At 48.5% G+C, this 18183-nt stretch overlaps 1 protein-coding gene across 3 annotated transcripts in view; it reads right to left on the bottom strand.

Moving 5' to 3' along the window:
• Positions 1 to 1501: 1501 nt before the first annotated feature.
• trappc9 (trafficking protein particle complex subunit 9) overlaps positions 1502 to 18183 on the bottom strand; it is a 143398-nt gene continuing 126716 nt past the window's right edge. For all 3 annotated transcript variants that reach the window (XM_030346841.1, XM_030346843.1, XM_030346842.1), the window contains 2 exons: positions 3289 to 3512; positions 1502 to 2221 (listed from right to left, as the gene is read on the bottom strand). In XM_030346841.1, the coding sequence (XP_030202701.1) occupies positions 2033 to 2221; positions 3289 to 3512 (413 nt within the window). In that variant the 3' untranslated portion in view covers positions 1502 to 2032. The remainder of the gene's footprint in view (positions 2222 to 3288; positions 3513 to 18183) is intronic.

Genomic DNA, 18183 nt, shown 5'->3' with positions numbered 1-18183 from the left:
GGAAACCAAAAATAATAGAAAAAGAATTGCAGGCACATTTGATGTCTCGTTCCTGAAATTAATTGAAAGCCACTTCCACCGCCTTGAAGTAGAATCAAGTCAATCCATCTGGTGAGACTTACATTGCAGGCTCCCATTTAAGTACAAACATTACGATTCTATGATTCTGCACCAGTCGCACTCTGGAATATTTTTGGTGATACTGGAGGCTTGCGTTGAGACGATTTTGTGAAGTGCTTTTTAAAGAAAATGGGTTACACCAAAGGCATTGGAGGACACTAGGTCAAAGCAGCCAATGAGCCTGACAGAAGGACTAAAAACCTCACAATGTCGTTGAGAACAGAGATTATATCTACCGTCTGACCTGGGAACTATCTCCAATCTTCCATGGACATTGTCCTTCAAAATGTAGCTTTTTTTTACCCTAACCCTTTTTAAGCCATGACCCTCCAAACATCTATATTGGAAGTTGTGAGAGAAAACACAACTGGGGTGGTATATAGGCCGGCCTTTTTCTGTCCGATAAATCAATGGTATATGCTGGAAAGAATAAGGTCCATTGTATCACATGGGTGATGACATACCATACAAGCATTCATAAAATAAACAGTATTTTGAGTTTCACCTCTCCTCGTGGCATCATTGGGGCATTATGTCATCCACACACATCATCACCCCTCATCGAGGTCACCACAGAGGTGTGGTGGGAGTGTATTTTCGTGGTTGCACACCCAATGTTGTCAAGCAGCCCCCCTATGTCCAAAGCCCCTTCATCTGCAGCCAGCCATCCATCCATGGCCCACGCTGCCCTCTGTGAGTCAGAGAGAGCACACTGTGTATATGGGTTTTCTTTGAGTTTTTATGAGCCCCTTTGCCCCTCTGTTGGTGGGCAACGGAGCTGTTTCTGGAGCACGGTTAAGAATAATAAATCACTGCATTTATATATCGTTTGTTCTTCTCCAAGGCACATAACATGGTGAGTAGCGAGGAGATGACAGCTCATCCACCACGTCTGCTGGGAGATGCACACCCTGGTTCCCCGACAATGCTCACCACACACACCGGGTATCACCGTGGAGGGAGGAGGAGTGATGGAACTACCCGACTAGAGACGGGGGACGATTAGGGGGGCCATGTTGGTACGAGAGCCAGGCTGGGTGTACGTGCCAGGACACCAGGGTCAGGTCTTCGGTGAGCACGGGGGGAGTCAGGACCTGGGTTTACCGTCTCATCCCGGAGACACGGCTGCTCTTGGACATGAGGGCCCGTCTGTGTGCTGGGGCCTAACCCAGGCCAGAGGGATGAGCCGGCCCGTCTGGCCCTACGATCCCTCCTCCAGCGCCATCTGTAACCAGACCCGCCCTGCGCAACGTACAGGCAAACCAGCAGCGCACAGCAGAAAGCACTGGTTATCTGATATCTAACAATTATAACCTACCTTCAGGGTGTTGGTGGTGGCGGTGGTGGTGGTGGTGGAGGGGGTACTGATATCACATTGATATTGGAATTAAACCAAGGTTGCCTTTATTTATTTTTTCAAGCATTTATTTACAAATGATGCGCCAAGTCCAACAGTTGAGTTATCCTCTGTGGTGAATAATGAGGGTGAATAGTATTTTCATTGCGGTATCCAGTACATTTGGTGTTTTTTTCCGTCTGCCTCCTGAAGAAGTTTTATTGCCCGTGAGCACACTTTCTCCACGGAGAAAGTGTTTTTGCAGATGCAAAAGGGCAATATTACTCATTCAACCCCTATGTAAGACAAAGGTCATTTAGCAAGTGGTTTTGCCTCCAGATAAAACCTCAGCTTAAACCGGTGGAAACAAGCATTCAAGAGGCCCCCGACCTCGGGCCCTTCCACTGAAACGACGCTAAACACATTTATAGGATTCTTCTTTACGTGTACACACAGAAACACCCTGCAACAAGGCAGTATTTACATGGGACTGCCACAACAAGGCTTTTACAGAACATAACCTCATCTAGCGTGCCGCGATGGGCCCCGCCTGCCTCGGGCCCCTGGGGGCCCCCCTCAGGCCCCGGCCTCGGGCGGGGTGTCCAGCGCCTTGATGTGGACGCTGGGCAGGCAGAACCAGGAGAGGGGCAGCTCCCGCCCGCCGCTGCTGCTGGAGTCGTCCTGGAAGCGGATGTTGAGGTAGAAGTCCCCGGTGCACAGGAAGAGCAGCGCGCCCGCGCACACGGCCTTCTCCTGGGGCTTCACCTGGAGGGACGGCACAACACATAGGTCGGCTTAGCTCAGGAGGTGGTGCAGTTTGACTTGTAACCGGAGGGTTGCTGGTTGGATCCCCGGCTCTTCCTAGAGTGTCAATGTGGCTGCGAGCACAACACTTAACCCCTAACTGCTCCTGATGAGCTGGTCGCCTTGCATGGGTGACTCCGCCGTCGGTGTCTCAATGTGTGTATTAACCGTAGCTTTGGATAAAAGCGTCTGCTAAATGCCCTAAATCTAAATCTAAACAAGACCACCGCTAATCATCTACTGTCTTATCACGGGGTTCCGTGATAAGCGGGGTTCCATGATAAGCCACCCTAGCCGGACCGGGCTTTTTTATTTTTGATTGGTGGTCTGGTGGCCCTGGGCCATTTGCTTAGATTATAATAACACTACTTTGCTTACTTGTGATAAACATGCCCGGTATATTTTTTAGCATTCCTTTGGTTTCCCCATGACACCATTAGACTGTAAATGCTTGTCTCCCCCATTGCCTCCTCAGACACATATCTTTTTACGGTTACTTCTGTCCATGTTTTTCAATATTCTTTATAGGCTTGCTGTACTTTGTGTTTTTAGTATTTCTCACTCTTATTTTCTTTTTGTTACTTGTTATTTTTTCTTTGCCCATTCCTTTCCATCTTGAGCAGACTCAGCAAAACAATGCCTGGGGATTACTGCATTATTCTGAATATGAGTGAGAAAATATCTATAAAATATGATATGTCATTACTCCTGCAACTATATCTCCCACAGGGAGTTCCCCCTATAGGCAAAGTAGTGTATTGCGCTTATGAGGAATTACTCACAGTGACATCATGGAATGAGATATCGACTTTTTACGCATGTTAAGTTAGGTGCCCTCTATGTGCACCTCTTGAACTGCCAATTCATCAAAAATCCCTTCTAGATGTTAGATCAACACATCAAACTTTGTACCATTCCACCGCTGAGATACGGCCACACCAAAAATAAAAAACAATAATTCGAACAATAGCAATAGGTTTCCACGGACACGTAATAACAGGAAGTAGACAACAGGCCCCAGCACTCACGGCGTCGATGTGGAAGGTGTTGGAGCCGATGAAGGTGACGGCGTCCTGCAGCTCGTGGTTCAGCACCCCGTTCTGGTAGTCCTGGCAGGGGATGGCGGTCAGCGCAAAGGGCCCCACCGGGCCCTGGCTGCGGTTGGTCAGCCTCACCTCCAGCTCCACCGCCTCGCCCACCCGGCACTGGGCCACCACGTCACAGTCACACGGCTTCCCGCTCACCGCCACGTCTGGTTGGTGGGGGGGGAAGGGGGAGAGAGAGGTTTGGGAGGATTTTAACTTGTTGTTTGCATAAGGTTAGTAACTTAAGGTTAATAACGCCTTGACCACGTCAATGGAGGCGGACATTGAAACGCGTTCCGTTTGAAAAGAACAAAAGAGAGAGAGAGAGAGACAGTCAAGACAGTTTGTTTAAAGAGAGCTTTTCAAAATCAACCAGGGATGACCAAAGTGCTTTGGAGCTTAGGTCAATTAAAATGGCAATTAGAGAGAGAGAAAGAGAGCGAGAGAGAGAGACAGAGAGAGACAGAGAAATAGACAGAGACAGAGACAGAGAGCGAGAAGAACCACTTATTGCTATTAAGCAACCTGGGATTAAACAATCCAATCTTATGGTATACCTCTGTATAGCTATACATTTTGACGTTGTTAAATGGTATACCTTTATATATATTTGTCGTTTACGCTAATCTGACGTGCTTTGGCAATGCAAACAACAATGTACATTTCCCATGCTGCCCAAAGAGCCCTTTGAATTGAATTGACCTGACAGCGAGAGAAAGAAAGAGAGAAAGGGGGAGAGATGATAAGACGAAAAAAAGAGGAAGAAAGAGAGAACAACAGAGAGATGAGTGGGAGGGGAAAATAGAGAAAGACTTAGGGAGAGAGAGAGAGAGAGAGAGAGAGAGAGAGAGAGAGAGAGAGAGAGAGAGAGAGAGAGACCAGAGTGGGAGGGGGAAAGAGAACAACAGAGCGAGATAGCGAGGGTTACAGGAGCTTGTCCAACCACAGGGAGATTAGCTTGGCTGAACATGCAAATGAGAGATTTGACCAAGCAAACGTCTTAAACCTTGTCTTCAGGACGGTAAACCCAACGTTTTGTCTGATTCGTGTGAAAGACATTTCTGCCTGCGGTTTGCATACTAACAAACGGCTGGCTACATCAATAAAAAACATGCTGACCATTGCACGCAATGTTCAACTCATCGTCCGTCTCAACAACGATGCCCAAAGTCGCCTGTAGCCCCCCTTACCAACCCCTGTGTGTGTGTGTGTAGGACCTGGTCATACACACACACGCGTAAAGAAAGACATACACACAAACACACAAATGTACGCTTTCTCACACAAACACACACCTTCACACACACCTACATGCAAACACACACACATGAACACTCTCCGACACACACAAACACCTTGCCAGCTAAATTCATTAGTGGCTAATGTGTCACCGCACGCTATATCCAGCCTTCTCCCTATTCATTCTGCGATTCAGGTCTCCATTTCACCAAACATGAGTTTTGGTGATTTGCTCATGGATTATCATTGATTCTTTTAGTATTTAATTATTTATTACGGCAGCTGTGGTCTTCCTAACCCTCCAGGACAGCAGGGGGTCTTCTGCCTTGCACTTAGCCGCTCGGAGGTCCCGATGTAAGGGGGCCTGGCGCAACTGGAACCAGGACCAAGTGGTCCCTGGTTCCCAACAACATGGACCGGACTATTGGGGCTTCCCTCCTACGAGTGGGGACTGGAAGGAGCCGCTACTGGACCCAACCGGACGGCGTGGCGGTGGGGAGCGGAGTGTCCCGGTGCGTGCGTGCGTGCGTGTGCATGTGAGGTACACATTCTAAGTGGCAGGCCCTGCCCGCGGCGGACGTGAATGGGGTCAGGGTGCTGTCCTGTGTCGGCTGGGTGAGGGGGTGGAGGTTGAGGAGAGAGAGCGAGAGAGCGAGAGAGAGCGGGAGCTGTGGCAGTGGGAGAGCGAGGGGCCCTGGGGAGCCTGGAGCAACAGGAGGGTGACATTCAGCACCACATCGCTACTCTAGCCTGCGCTAGGGGTGGAACTCCACACTCCAAATACAGTAACGACATCCCAGAATAACCAGCGGTGGACAGTGTCTGCGCCGGGCAGACAAAGTGTTCATGACAACAGTAGCGGCGGAGGTAAGGGATACGCCGGGGGAGGGGAAGACGACAACAACAACAACAACAACACAAAGGCGCTGCGACACAGCCATTCTGATCACAACCAGAGGAAACAGGACTTTGATCATGCAGTCCCACACAATGTGGGGACCCCGGGAAGTAGTGTGTAGCGTAGAACGTCCTAGTGGCGACGATAAACAAATGAAGCAAATCCATAAGAAAACCTGAGTGACGACCTGTGTGATTGTATGCTGTGTGTGGACGAGGTAGTGGACTACAACAATGGGGTGGACTACAACAATGGAGTGGACTACAACAATGGAGTGGACTACAACAATGTAGTTGGCTACAACAATGGAGTGGACTACAACAATGTAGTGGACTACAATTATGGAGTGGACTACAACAATGTAGTGGGCTACAACAATGTAGTGGGCTACAACAATGGAGTGGACTACAACAATGTAGTGGGCTACAACAATGGCATCCACATGTGGGTGATCGTTACTGAACCAAGTTGATCCAAACCCATGTAGCATTCGCTTCAGAAACAAGGGGCGCTACAGTGTGTATGGAGGGACACACACATGCACGCACACACACACTCACACAAACACACACACAGACCCACACACACAGTGTGATGTCATCGTCAGCTGGGCCTCACAGTCTAACACGCCACCTTCCCAGGTAGTTATATTTAGTTTCTTCAACGTCTGGTTGCTAGGAGATGTGTGAATTATAGCTAGTCTGCATGGGGGCATATGAAAGGGGTAAAGATAAATATGTATGCAGATAAAAGTAAAGAAAATTGTCAGTTGCACACAAACACACACACACACACACTGAACTGGCTCTGCGTCAATAAGGCACGGCTGGTTGCTATTATTCACAGCACACCTGGGTATGACTAGCCCCTTGAAACCCTGTCAAAGGCGATGGGGTTCATTCTACGTACTCCACCGTAACGAAGACAGTAAAGACATCCCATAATTCACTGCGATCGACCGAATAGGGAAGAAAGAGGGTCTAAAAGAGACTGATACCTATTGTTATATGAGACATTATTTTTCCACTCAGTGCTCTAAGCAGGGACTGGGTTCTTACCCACTCCTGTCCCAGGGCCTCCGGTGAAAGCGCTACAAGGTAAGGGCTATCATCTTGACCTTTATCGTTCTGTGTCAATATGATTCCTCTCTCTCTCTCCCTCCCTCTCCCTCTCCTCTCTCTCTCTCTAAACAAAGGTTAGCTTCTAGCTTTTGATTCCTGTTAAGGACGGGGGCAGTGTGGAGGGTGTGGTGAAGAAACAGACAGAATGGGGGACCATTATTTGAAGGGCCCCTGGTTCACATCAGGCCCCATGGGCCCCTTCACGAGGGGAGAGACCGATTAGATGAGGGCAGATTGGCCCCCAGATTTAAACTCAATGATCTTCCCTCTCACTCACACACACATCGGGCTGTGAGAGCTGCTTCTCAAGCAGACAGCAAAGCTCAGAGCTAGGTCAACGGCAGCAGACTGGTGGGTTAGAGGGGGTCCAGATGTGTGTGTGTGTGTGTATGTGTGTGTCTGTGGTCGGGTACGGGCTGGATAGGAGGCTGTGACACGCATTTCTGCAGCCTTTGTGACCAGAGGCGATAAGGCAGATTGTATTCATTTGGAAAGCTAACGCGAGGTATAATGTGTGTGTGTGTGTGTGTGTTGTGTAACACATTTAGCCAGGACGGCTGTGGGTCTTGAGAGCAGGTTGGCTTTAATGTTGGCATACAGCAGAGCAGCTGCCAGACCAGCCGCGCGCTGCGGAGGCAAAGCACTGCGGCAGGCGTCGCCACGGCAACCGGGCTCTGGCCCCAGCTCCTAACAGGCGAGAGCCGAAGCGCTCGACACACCTCCATCCAGTGTCAGTATGAAAGCCAGAGATTATGGGAGAGCGTCTCTCTCTCTATCTCATGAAAAACTTAATGAAAAAAATAACTTTCTTCATTCAAAAGCATCTTCATCTCTCTTAGCCTCAGCTTCCCCAACATATTGACCAGTCAGAGCCTCGGTTCAGTCCTGTTCTTCACACAGAGGCTCCGTTAAACAGCCAAACGAGGACTACCGCAAAACAGACATATCTGTATTAAATCTAAAGTGACATCAGAAGGCATTCTGCTGCGGCAACACCTGCAAGATCCAGCCTCACAAAGTAAAAGTCCTGCTGATGCTTCGGCCCGCCGTGATCCCCATCGCAGCATCGTCGCCACCACTGGGCTGCGGGCTAACACTAATCCAACGCTGGCCCGGTGGAGTGAAGTCCGCCGCCACAGTGCGGCTCCGGGCTGCGGGGACCCGGGTGTCATGGGGTTTGTAGTTATTTATGGTGTGCGAGCCACCGTGTCAGCTGTACTGTGAACTGTGTGCTCCAGCAGGAGGAAAAGGGGCTGAACCGAGGCCTGGAGAGGAGCCATGCGGGGCGCGGGGGGGGGGGGGGGGGGGGGGGGGGGGGGGCAGGTTGGCTCCGCTTCAGAGGAGGTAGGGGCCCCCCCCCCGCTCAACGCTTCCACAGAGGAGCTGGAAGATGATGATGTGAGCGCCTTTTTAAAAAAATGTAATAAAAAGGTTGTGCCGCGTGCCGCTGCCGTTCTAAAAATAACCCGCGGTCTCCGATACACCCCCCGCCCCCCATAAGCCATCTCACTCGCCCCCCCCCCCCCCCCCCCCCCCTCCCTGTATAATTATTCCAATAACAACCACTCTCTCTGTTCCTGTGGTTCCTTTCCCTTCCAGCAACGCGTGCGTGCCCACGTTGCGTGCGGACACAGCGCCCGGACCCCGCAGGGGGAGGAGGGGGGCTATCGCTGGCTGTGCTCGTGTCCCTCTCCGCCCCGCGTCCCGCTGAAGGGAAACCATGTGAGCATCTTTTATTTATTTAATCGCTGCGGCAACGGTAGCGCTGGCTTCATTGTGATTTGCTTTACGGTAAGCGCTCCACTTATTTATAGCGTATGTACAACGGGACACACAGTCAATCCTGATGGAAAACAAACAAAATGAGCCTTAATGGGCAGATATTACGGCCCCGGCCTCGTCTATGAGCACCCTGCCTAATCACAGTCCATCTGGAGGCTTGTTTGATGTGAGGCAGATGTTGATGTCACCTTAAGCTAAGCTTATTTGCGATATTTTCCACAGACGGAATGTCCCTTCTTGCCGGTCGTCGATGTCGTTTCTTTCCAAAAAAGCTAGCCAGTGTGGTCGTCGTAGTACATGAGGTTATATCTACGGCGTGACACATTGCGCATAACGTCACATTACCCCTTCTTGAGGTTACGAATGTTGCTAGAAAAACGTGTAGTATAATTTCCTCGTCCTTCGAAGAAAGCAACTGCGAACTCAGAAGGAAGTATCCGGGTACAGCCCTGATCATGGGTATGGCGATAGAATGATTCCGATTGGCCCAAGTCAGAGCGAACCACAGCGGCTGTAGTTTGTCCATTCAAACTACAAAACGTTGCTTGTTTCAAAGGGTGCTTTGTGTGATTTGAATCCACCGTTTGGTTATTCTTCAATACGCTAGGGCTGGGGAAACAACTCACAGTTTGCTGTTAAATAATGAATGGTCATGATTTAGCACCTGTTCAATATACTTTAATCTGCCTCTTTTACCCGATACTGCAAGTGTGCTCTGACACACACAGGCACACACACACACACATACACACATAAAGAACCTGTGTTGCAACAGCTGTGAATCAGGTTAGTGTTTCCTTTGGCTAAAGGGTGAACTGGCAGGTCAGAGGGAGAGCACGGCAATAATTAATGATCTAGTAAGGTGCGCATAATGAATGCATTAATATTAACACATGCTCACCAGCACCAACAAATAGCTAAGGGCTCTGTGTAGAGTCCCACATATAAAACAGTACAGGCTCTTTCCTCCCCTCACCGGTCCTGATGGGGACTGATCAAAAATGTTGTAGGGCATAGAGAAGGTTCTGGAACGACATCACTCTTTAAAGAACACAAATGAAACAAAGCGCTTTTAGAATCCGCGTCTGCCTACGCATTCCGGTTGAGCTGAGCTCTGCCGCTAGCGTGAGCGCCGCAGCTAGCCTGAGCGTAGCAGACAAGCCTGAGCGTAGCAGACTAACCTGAGCGTAGCAGACTAGCCTGAGCGTAGCAGACTAGCCTGAGCGTAGCAGGACTAGCCTGAGCGTAGCAGACTAGCCTGAGCGTAGCAGGCTAGCCTGAGCGTAGCAGACTAGCCTGAGCGTAGCAGGCTAGCCTGAGCGTAGCAGGCTAGCCTGAGCGTAGCAGACTAGCCTGAGCGTAGCAGACTAGCCTGAGCGTAGCATACTAACTTTGAATACGACATGCTCAGAGAGCAAAGCAGGTTTGTTTTACCCAGGCAGTCCTGGGACTTCCCGCAACGCACCTGTCCGATTAGGGCTTTGTTTGACGGTTCGAAAAAGCGATGGAATACAAATGTCAGCAGCTTTCTTCAATTTGAAAACCAAATGACGTGTTCAAAACGTTAAAGGGATGGATGTCTTTTGTTCTGGCTAGGCTGGACGCCTGACCTAGCTCGAGCTGAACCCCTGCCCTGTTCTGAGGCTGGTCTTTGCGATTCCTTTGTCCGACTATAGTGACCAAACGAGCCTACAGATCCACGCATCAATGCCTGGTGCTGCACTGATCTCTTTTAAAACTAACAGTTGGTCCCCCAGCCCTATGTGTGAACAACACACACACACACACACACACACACACACACACACACACACACGGCTCCCAACGGGCCCGAACTCGATTTATTCTGCGGTCACATGTTATAGCGTCTTAAGTGAGGGCGAAATCTCATTACATGACCCGTGGTTGGTCGGTCCCAACCCAGTGACTTTGAGTAATGTCAGGCGGGACTCGGGCGGCGGTGTGACCGGGCCGGTGTCTGGCCTAAAATATCTGCTGAGTCATCATCTCACACCACTCCTGATGTTAATAAGTCTTGATGGCTGGAGGATGATGATGAGGATGATGACGGGGAGTTTTTCCTTCTCTGGGCCGCAGTGAAGACTATCTAAATCTATCTCGATAAAAAAAAGAAAAACGGTGCGCTTGACTTGAGCCATCTTCACCGGAATCACTTTTTGTTCCTTCGGCGTCGCAGGTTCACCAGGAGAGTAGAGGGGGGAGGGGGAGGGCTGGTTTAGACTGAGCTATGAGGAGGTAACGAGGACTTGGGACAGGACGTGCAGGAGGTAACAGGTCATTATTACTCCAGTGATAGTCGTAATAGTGGCTCTTTCACTGTTGTTCTCCCTTGTCAGTAACTATTACAATGAATAGAGCATATAATCAATCAAGAATATTTCTTACATTTCAATTGCATAGAATTGCCCCTTAAAGGCCTGGTTTCTATATGTGTCATTATGTTTGAAGGGGTGTATGAGGATTTCTACCTCGACAATCAAATGCCATTCTGATGAGACCCGTGCTGTAAGCCCTGCACACAGCCCTCTTTTCCATTTCTGCTGAAGAGTCAATTCATAGGCACATCACGCACAGAAATATGCCACCGTTTCCCCTACATGGGTGTGTGAAGGCACTGCATGTTGGCAAGACATGATGGGTTTGAAATAGACATCTATTTAATGATTCAACATCGTGGGAAGAGGAGAGAGTGGGGAGGGGCCACTTTGTTTAACTTCATTATAATCACACTGCACTGTGACGCAGCTTCTCTCTAAGACAATATCAGGGAATGTCCTTGACCAGGGAAACGGAGAGGGAAGGAAAATGAATCTTAAATACTGCTGCTGAAATATATGACACATGGATATGTTTGAGATAATACTTAAAAAAATAGCATTAAGTGCAACTCATTTCCAAAAAACACTGCATTTAATGTGAATCGATTAAAATACATATATGTACAGGTAAAAAGTATCAATATAAAATAAATATATAGTCCTCTGCATATAAGTACATTTAAACCCACACATACCCAAAGTAACTACAGCCATTTCCAAACGGTGTGTGTTATGGAAGGCCATGAACCTGAAACATGAAATATAGATTTTAGGAGCTGCTCCAGGGGTGGTTTAATGTATGTTTCACACATGCCGCACTTAGTCCGCTCCCTCTTCAAGCCAAGAACTGAAGCTTTAAAAGAGCTTTCATTAAGTCTCTGGGGTACGTTGTGGCTGTCGTATTATGTAGTTACTTAGAAATCCTCAGGTCAGTGAAGGTCCACCACCGCCACCATCATCCCTGTATCTCCCAGTGGATCTCCAAAGCCATCTCTCGACAGAGGTGAGGACAGTTTTTCACAGCCGGTTGAACATCAAACTCTTTTATAGTCCTCTCTCTAATTACTTCCCTTTTGAACAGAACACATCTGATTAAATCGGAGAGTTGTGTTTTTTTTTATTGCCAGAGTTTTGAGACTAAAAGGCAGAGAGATATATCATTATAATTAATTGGATACTGCCCCGCTCTTGTATGAACAGGGTATAAGACACAAGCCCAGATGCACCGTAGCTCATTACACTTGCTAAATAGTACATTGCGACCATGTAAGACAACCCGTCTGCATTCACTTAGATGCATTATTGGGGGCTCTGGAGGAACAAGTAAAAATACAGATACCTTTTGACGTTATCATAGTAATGATATATTAATAAAAGTGGTTCTGGTAGTGGTGGCTTTTTGAGTCGTTTAATGAGACTGATTGAAAACCATTTTTGTGCCGTATAGACAAACCCAAACATAGAGAAGTCACTCAGCCAAACACAAGTGGCTGATGCTCTCCTGCGCCAAGCCCAACATCTACTCTGCGGAAAAATTTAAATGAAAAGCCCAACCACGAGACGAAAAACCCAAAGTGCCCCACACGTGTGGAGTGAGTGCACTATCTCTGTTGGTGAGGACGGTTTCGATGGAACGCAAAAGCCTTTATCGCCCGACAAATATTTGACCAAGCCAGACGGTGTGTGTGTGTGTGTGTGTGTGTGTGTGTGTGTGTGTGTGTGTGTGTGTGTGTGTGTGTGTGTGTGTGTGTGTGTGTGTGTGTGTGTGTGTGTGTGTGTGGGCACTTGATTGAGCGTATGGACCAGCGCTGCACTGAAAGGACTCCACCTAGCTTTCTCCGCTCTAACATCATCACAAGAGAACAGAAAACCTAAGCCAGCGTCAGACAACCGGTCAGACCACCGCCCCTCTGCTGTCCCAGCGCAGCAGCGGACCACCGTGGCCCCCAGTGGTAAATGGATGACAAATGGACTGCATTTATATAGTGCTTTTCTAACCAATGGCCACTCAAAGTGCTTTACAATATTATTTATTTTAACGATTTTTTTTTTTTGAAGGACCTATCCTTTTTATTGTATAAGTAGTATTGTATTTTATTGAGTAAGACAGGAAGGTACGGGAGAGAGTGGGGAAGACACGCAGCATTGGAACACGGGCAGGAATAAAACCCGGGTTGCTGCGGCAAGGACTGGGCCTTAGTGCTACCCGCTCTACCCGCTGAACCACCGGGGAGCCCCAGCGCTTTACATTACTGCCTGACATTCACCCATTCGTGCAAACCTTCACCCGCCGACAGAGGTGACATGCGAGGCGACAGCCAGCTCGTCGGGAGCAGTTAGGGTGAGGTGTCTAATGATCACCTCGACACTCTGGGAGCTGGGAGGAGCCGGGGATCGAACCAGCAGCCTTCTGGTTACCAGCCAACCTGCTCTACCTCCTGAGCCCCGTGCCGCCCCCCCACGTGGTCTGAGGAGGCGGCTTGTTTGAGGACCGCAGCTGAGGCCGACTCATCAACCAGCTCTGCACGGAGAAAGACAGAACCGTGTACCACATGACATGGCTGTCCCATGAGCGCGCTCATATGCTGCACCGTTAAACCCATGTACCTGCCAGCCCCCTCCCCAGCCCCCAACCCTTCCTGCATCGTAGCATTGACTTCGTTTCCCTGGATACAACACAGATTGAATATATTTACCTCAGGAAAAAATGGTTACAATAAATCATGCCTTTTGTGCCTGATCACATCTTTGTGCCAATCGAGGTCAAGGGACACGTTGTAACTTGGCTAATTGAGTTGTTTTGTGGACATCCAAATTGAGGATAATTAAAGGGAACATCCACTGGAAGGACCGGGCCGCTGGCGGAGGAGGCTAGCCCAGGTGGGGAGACGGTGGGGGGGCAGAGCAGCGCTGGCACTGCTTCCCTTTTTAAAGATACAATCAAATGGGCAGGGAATGCTCCCGAGTAGAGCAGGGACGTAGTGCTGTGGGTGAAGTGGCCTCTATAATGAGACTGAGGAGCTTCAGTCTGCAGCAGTCCACCCGTTACAACACAGTCAATTTTGTGCGTAGTGTTACAAGCTGCTATGGGCCACATAGTAAACAGGAGCTTTTTACGATTTTAAGATATTTTGACACCAAATTAGCATCAGCATGGAAATGCTTGCAAAATAGATAATGTTGACCTTTCTCCCCAACCTTATGAATTATGAATTCCACAGTTATTCTTGTTTTAGGCGTTGAATGGGGAAGAACAGAGCCCTAAATTAACATCTGTCACCAGCCAAGACTTAACCATTTGGCAAGTAAAACAATTCAGCGCAATTGCTTGTGCAGTCGAATTTTCCATCCACGCAATTCTTAAAGTTAGTTTTGGACCCTTGTCAAAAACCATTGCTTGTGCAAATAAGTATGACATAATATTACTGCAGCACCGAAAAAAAATACATGTATCCAGATTTTATAACTCTAAGCTTAGTGCATCCTCCTTATGTTAGCCTGAAACGACTGGGGGGGGGGGGGGGGGGGGAGTGATGCACCTATCATTACTTCCCACCCCCCTATTCCTTGTGCTGCATGTGTGCCTGTCATGGAGTGGGAGGTTGAAACGCACGAGGATTTCCCAGGCATGAACCAGAGGAGCAGGAGGTGGGCCCGCAGCCAAGACAACATTCTGTAATATATGCAAATAACAAGGTGGCTCAACCGGACCTGCCAATCTCCCTCGACACCTGCGTAGGAGAGATACTAAGAGGTGGCACGCATGTTTATTTCACATTTTCTAGAAGGCAATATGGTCACGACTCCCGTATGTAGCCACCATGGAAGGCGGTTGACGAGGATAAAGAAGTGGCACGGGGAGAAGAAAGGGGGGAATAAACAGACGGGCTCTGTGTGGGCACAGTGTCGCCTCGTGGCGAAGGATTAACGTTAGAAATGACACACCTGTGTATCACATCCATCCACCTACAGGTGTGTTGGTATCGCCTCAGCGCCTGAATAACAAGGTTCTCCTCCTCAACACCACACATCCCAAAAGAGAAGAGAGGAAAACGACAGCGGGAGCTGATGAGATGCATGGGTTTCCGGGTAAATTGACCGGATTGGAAGGGCTCAGGTAATGAGCTGTCGGCACCAGATAGCGAAATGGCGATAGACAGCAAACCTACTCCCAAGGTTATTAGTTGGCTCAACATGCAGCGTCAGTAATCAATGTCCTGCTCATACCAGCCATTGGCAATCAGGTAAAGCCATTCAGTTTGCCTTAACAGGACTGTATCGAAGAGCCAAGTGCCTTTGGTGCCAATGCAACTAATGCCCTCTGATTAAACCTTGCTCTGCAGAGCCTAGTAGCTCGTAACAAGTATGCTCCACCGAGATCCTCCACGTTACTTTGTAAACAAAGTGGTCATTACGTTTGAGAAAGGTTTATATTGAGCGTGGCACCATTACCTCAAAAGATCCATGAACAACTAACTAACATTGCGTAGTTCTAATTTATCTTTGTGCGATTGCATGGGTGCGCTGTGTGCACTGTGTGTGCTGTGTCTTCCGTGTGTTTTGTGTGTGTGTGTGTGTGTGTGTGTGTGTGTGTACGTGTGTGTGTGTGTGTGTGTGTGTGTGTATGGCTATGCCGTGTGTATGTACCGTATGTATGTGTGTGCATGAAGTCATCAAGTCCCAGCAAGAAAAGGTTGGTAATATGTAAAGACTGCAGTGCTCCAGTAAGGACACGTAGGCTATTCCTCCATCAGTTGCATTGGCATATTCATACCATGCTTTTAATCTTCCTCCTGCTCATTACAATGCATAGTTCTCTGTATAATGGGGAGGTCAAGCTTTTACATGCTGACAACCTGCTGCCCACCAGTATAGTCAAACACAGTTATATATTCTGACTTCATTTACATTTAAATTTACATTTAGGGCATTCAGCAGACGTTTTCATCCAAGGCGACTTACAAGAAGTACATTTTCAAGAAGAAGTTGAAACAATATATCGCTGTCGGTACAGTAAGGATGTTCATTGTTAGTGCTTTTTACCAAAGGAAAAGCACTAACAATCGCTAGGTTAACCCATTCCCAGGAAACAACAAAGATAGCTAGGATAAGATGTTATACAACTAAGTACTTTACCGACGTATGTCATACAATAAGTGCGTACATTAAGTGCCAGGACGTACACACACAATAAGTCAGAGGGGTGGGAGATGGTGGCTATGCACCATAGGAGAACTCTGAACAGGTGAGTCTTGAGTCTGCGGTCCTGACATTGGCAGGGGGACGATGTCAGGTGTTTTGGCACAGCGGTGCCAAAACAGAGAAGAGTTGTGACTTTGATGATCCACTTTTAGACTTCATTAAGAGTAGCCGCCTAAATGTTGAATCCACAAAGGGGATCATCATCATCTCTTGAAACACAGATCCCGCCAAGTCCTCCCTGCCTCAGGTGGTCGGGTCATCCCGGCCGCTGATCCGTCCCACGTGGGCCCGACCCCTATCCCATCGCGGGTCACCGCGTCGCGGCCGGCGGGGATGGTCTTGGTTTGAGACAGGGGTACCCGGAGGATCAGAGCGCACACACGCACGGCCCTGACGAGCATCATCCCGGGACTAAGACGTCAGAGGGCACAGCGGGAGCAGAGCTTATTAAGGAACTACCTGCTCTACATCTGTGGCTCTGCCCTGGTTTATGATCAGCACGGGGAGAGAAAGACCGTGATAACGCATGTGGAATCGAGCTTGCAATGACAGGAAAAAAAAATCAGATGGGGGTGTTCACGGCGGGGAAATATGACCAGCGTTGTCGTTAACACAGCACGGGCCCGCGGCTATCACATCCACACTGTCAGATCGATCCCGGCCATTTGAGGTTCATCCAACGTGATGTACAGGAGGGGAAAGGGGAACACCCGTCCGCTGGCCCCACGGGAAAGGGCAGCAGTGTCCGCTGCGCCGGGGCCGCCTCTCGACAGACGCCCGCGGAGCGGCGCTCCATACGTCACCTCAGCCCTCCGGTAGTTTTCAATCACGCCACTAAAGCGCACGCCACCTCTCTGTCCGTCCGTCCTCGAACCCCTTCCTCCTCCGCCTCTTTGTCGCTCTCTAGATCACTGAGTCAACTTCCCGAACCCTCGGCGTGCCGCCCCTCTGTCCATCAGACCGACCCCGTCTTCTCCGTTTCTCACTTAGCCACCGCCACACTCAGTCATCCCCACGGCACACCGAGTGATTCGGTTTGACACATACACACACGCACACTATCCATCGCCCCTCCTTGGTGTCTTTATCCCGGGGATCACACTTCCCCTCCATCATCCTTCTACTCATCCTGCAAAAGTACCCAAGTAACTATATTTGCAATAAGGTGTTAAGCATGTGAATAATTATGTAAGCATGTTTGTAAACTTGGTGATTTATATATAGCGCACTGAGATGTACATACACAACCAGGGCTAGTGGCGGTACCAAGTAGAGGTGGTTAAGGCTGTCACCATTGCATCACTTTGTAAAGCCTAGGCTTTTGGCCATATCTTCGTGGCAGTGAACATGTGACAGCTCTCAGCTTTTCTCTCAAACCTCCCCCATCGGGCAAGGAGTATTGCTATTAAATAAAGGTTATATAAAGGTTCTACCGCACATTTTTCGGAAGGGGCTGTACGGTGATAGACAGGGATGTGGTAAATATCCAGAGGTTAACAGTATGGGCAGACTAAGCCGTTCTTTGCTGCTGGTGCCAGAGCGACTCTAGCAGTAATAGATTAATGGTAAGAGATTACTGGGCATTGAAGGAGCCCAGACAGCGCTATTGGAGAATATGTCAATCCATATCTACCTTTTGATTTAACCTGCTGCTGTCATTTCATCAAAATCTTGAAAAGAAAAGCAAAGAGGCAATTTGATAAAACGTTAAAAAAAAGCTGGAGATAAAACGGTTCTTGGCAGCAAAAGTGCAGATCCGAAACCTGACATTTAGAATTCAGAAAATCCCTTTGTCTGGGTTTTTGTGAAAATATATTACAGACCTATTATATGAACTACTATGTATACTTATATGTATAACTATGTAGATGAGCCAACAAGGTACACATTCAAGTTGAGTTTGTCAAAAGTGTAATCTAAAGATTGACTACTGTAAGGCACACAACTGACGTACATTCTCAGACACAAAGGGTTTAAACCACATTACAAATGTACCCTTTAAATGGACGTTTCCTTTTTATTTCTCCAAAACTCCTCCATTTGGTATATAACCTGTCAGTACCTTGTCAGAACGACAGAAACCTGGAACACACAGCGTAGTGCTGAAGAAACACATCTAAAATGACATTATCAAACCGTTGAAAATGTGTCCCTTTTTTTGATGAAGGGGATCAATGACCCCCAGTACCAGGGACATAAAGACATTATGGAAATACTTCTAGGCCCTTCTCCTCAGATTCAAGGTGAAATGTAGTCA

Source organism: Gadus morhua, chromosome 22 (genome assembly GCF_902167405.1).
Source record: "Gadus morhua chromosome 22, gadMor3.0, whole genome shotgun sequence".
Lineage (NCBI taxonomy): Eukaryota > Metazoa > Chordata > Actinopteri > Gadiformes > Gadidae > Gadus > Gadus morhua.
Note: the sequence above shows the minus strand (reverse complement) of the source record. Positions and strands in the feature narration are given on the sequence as shown.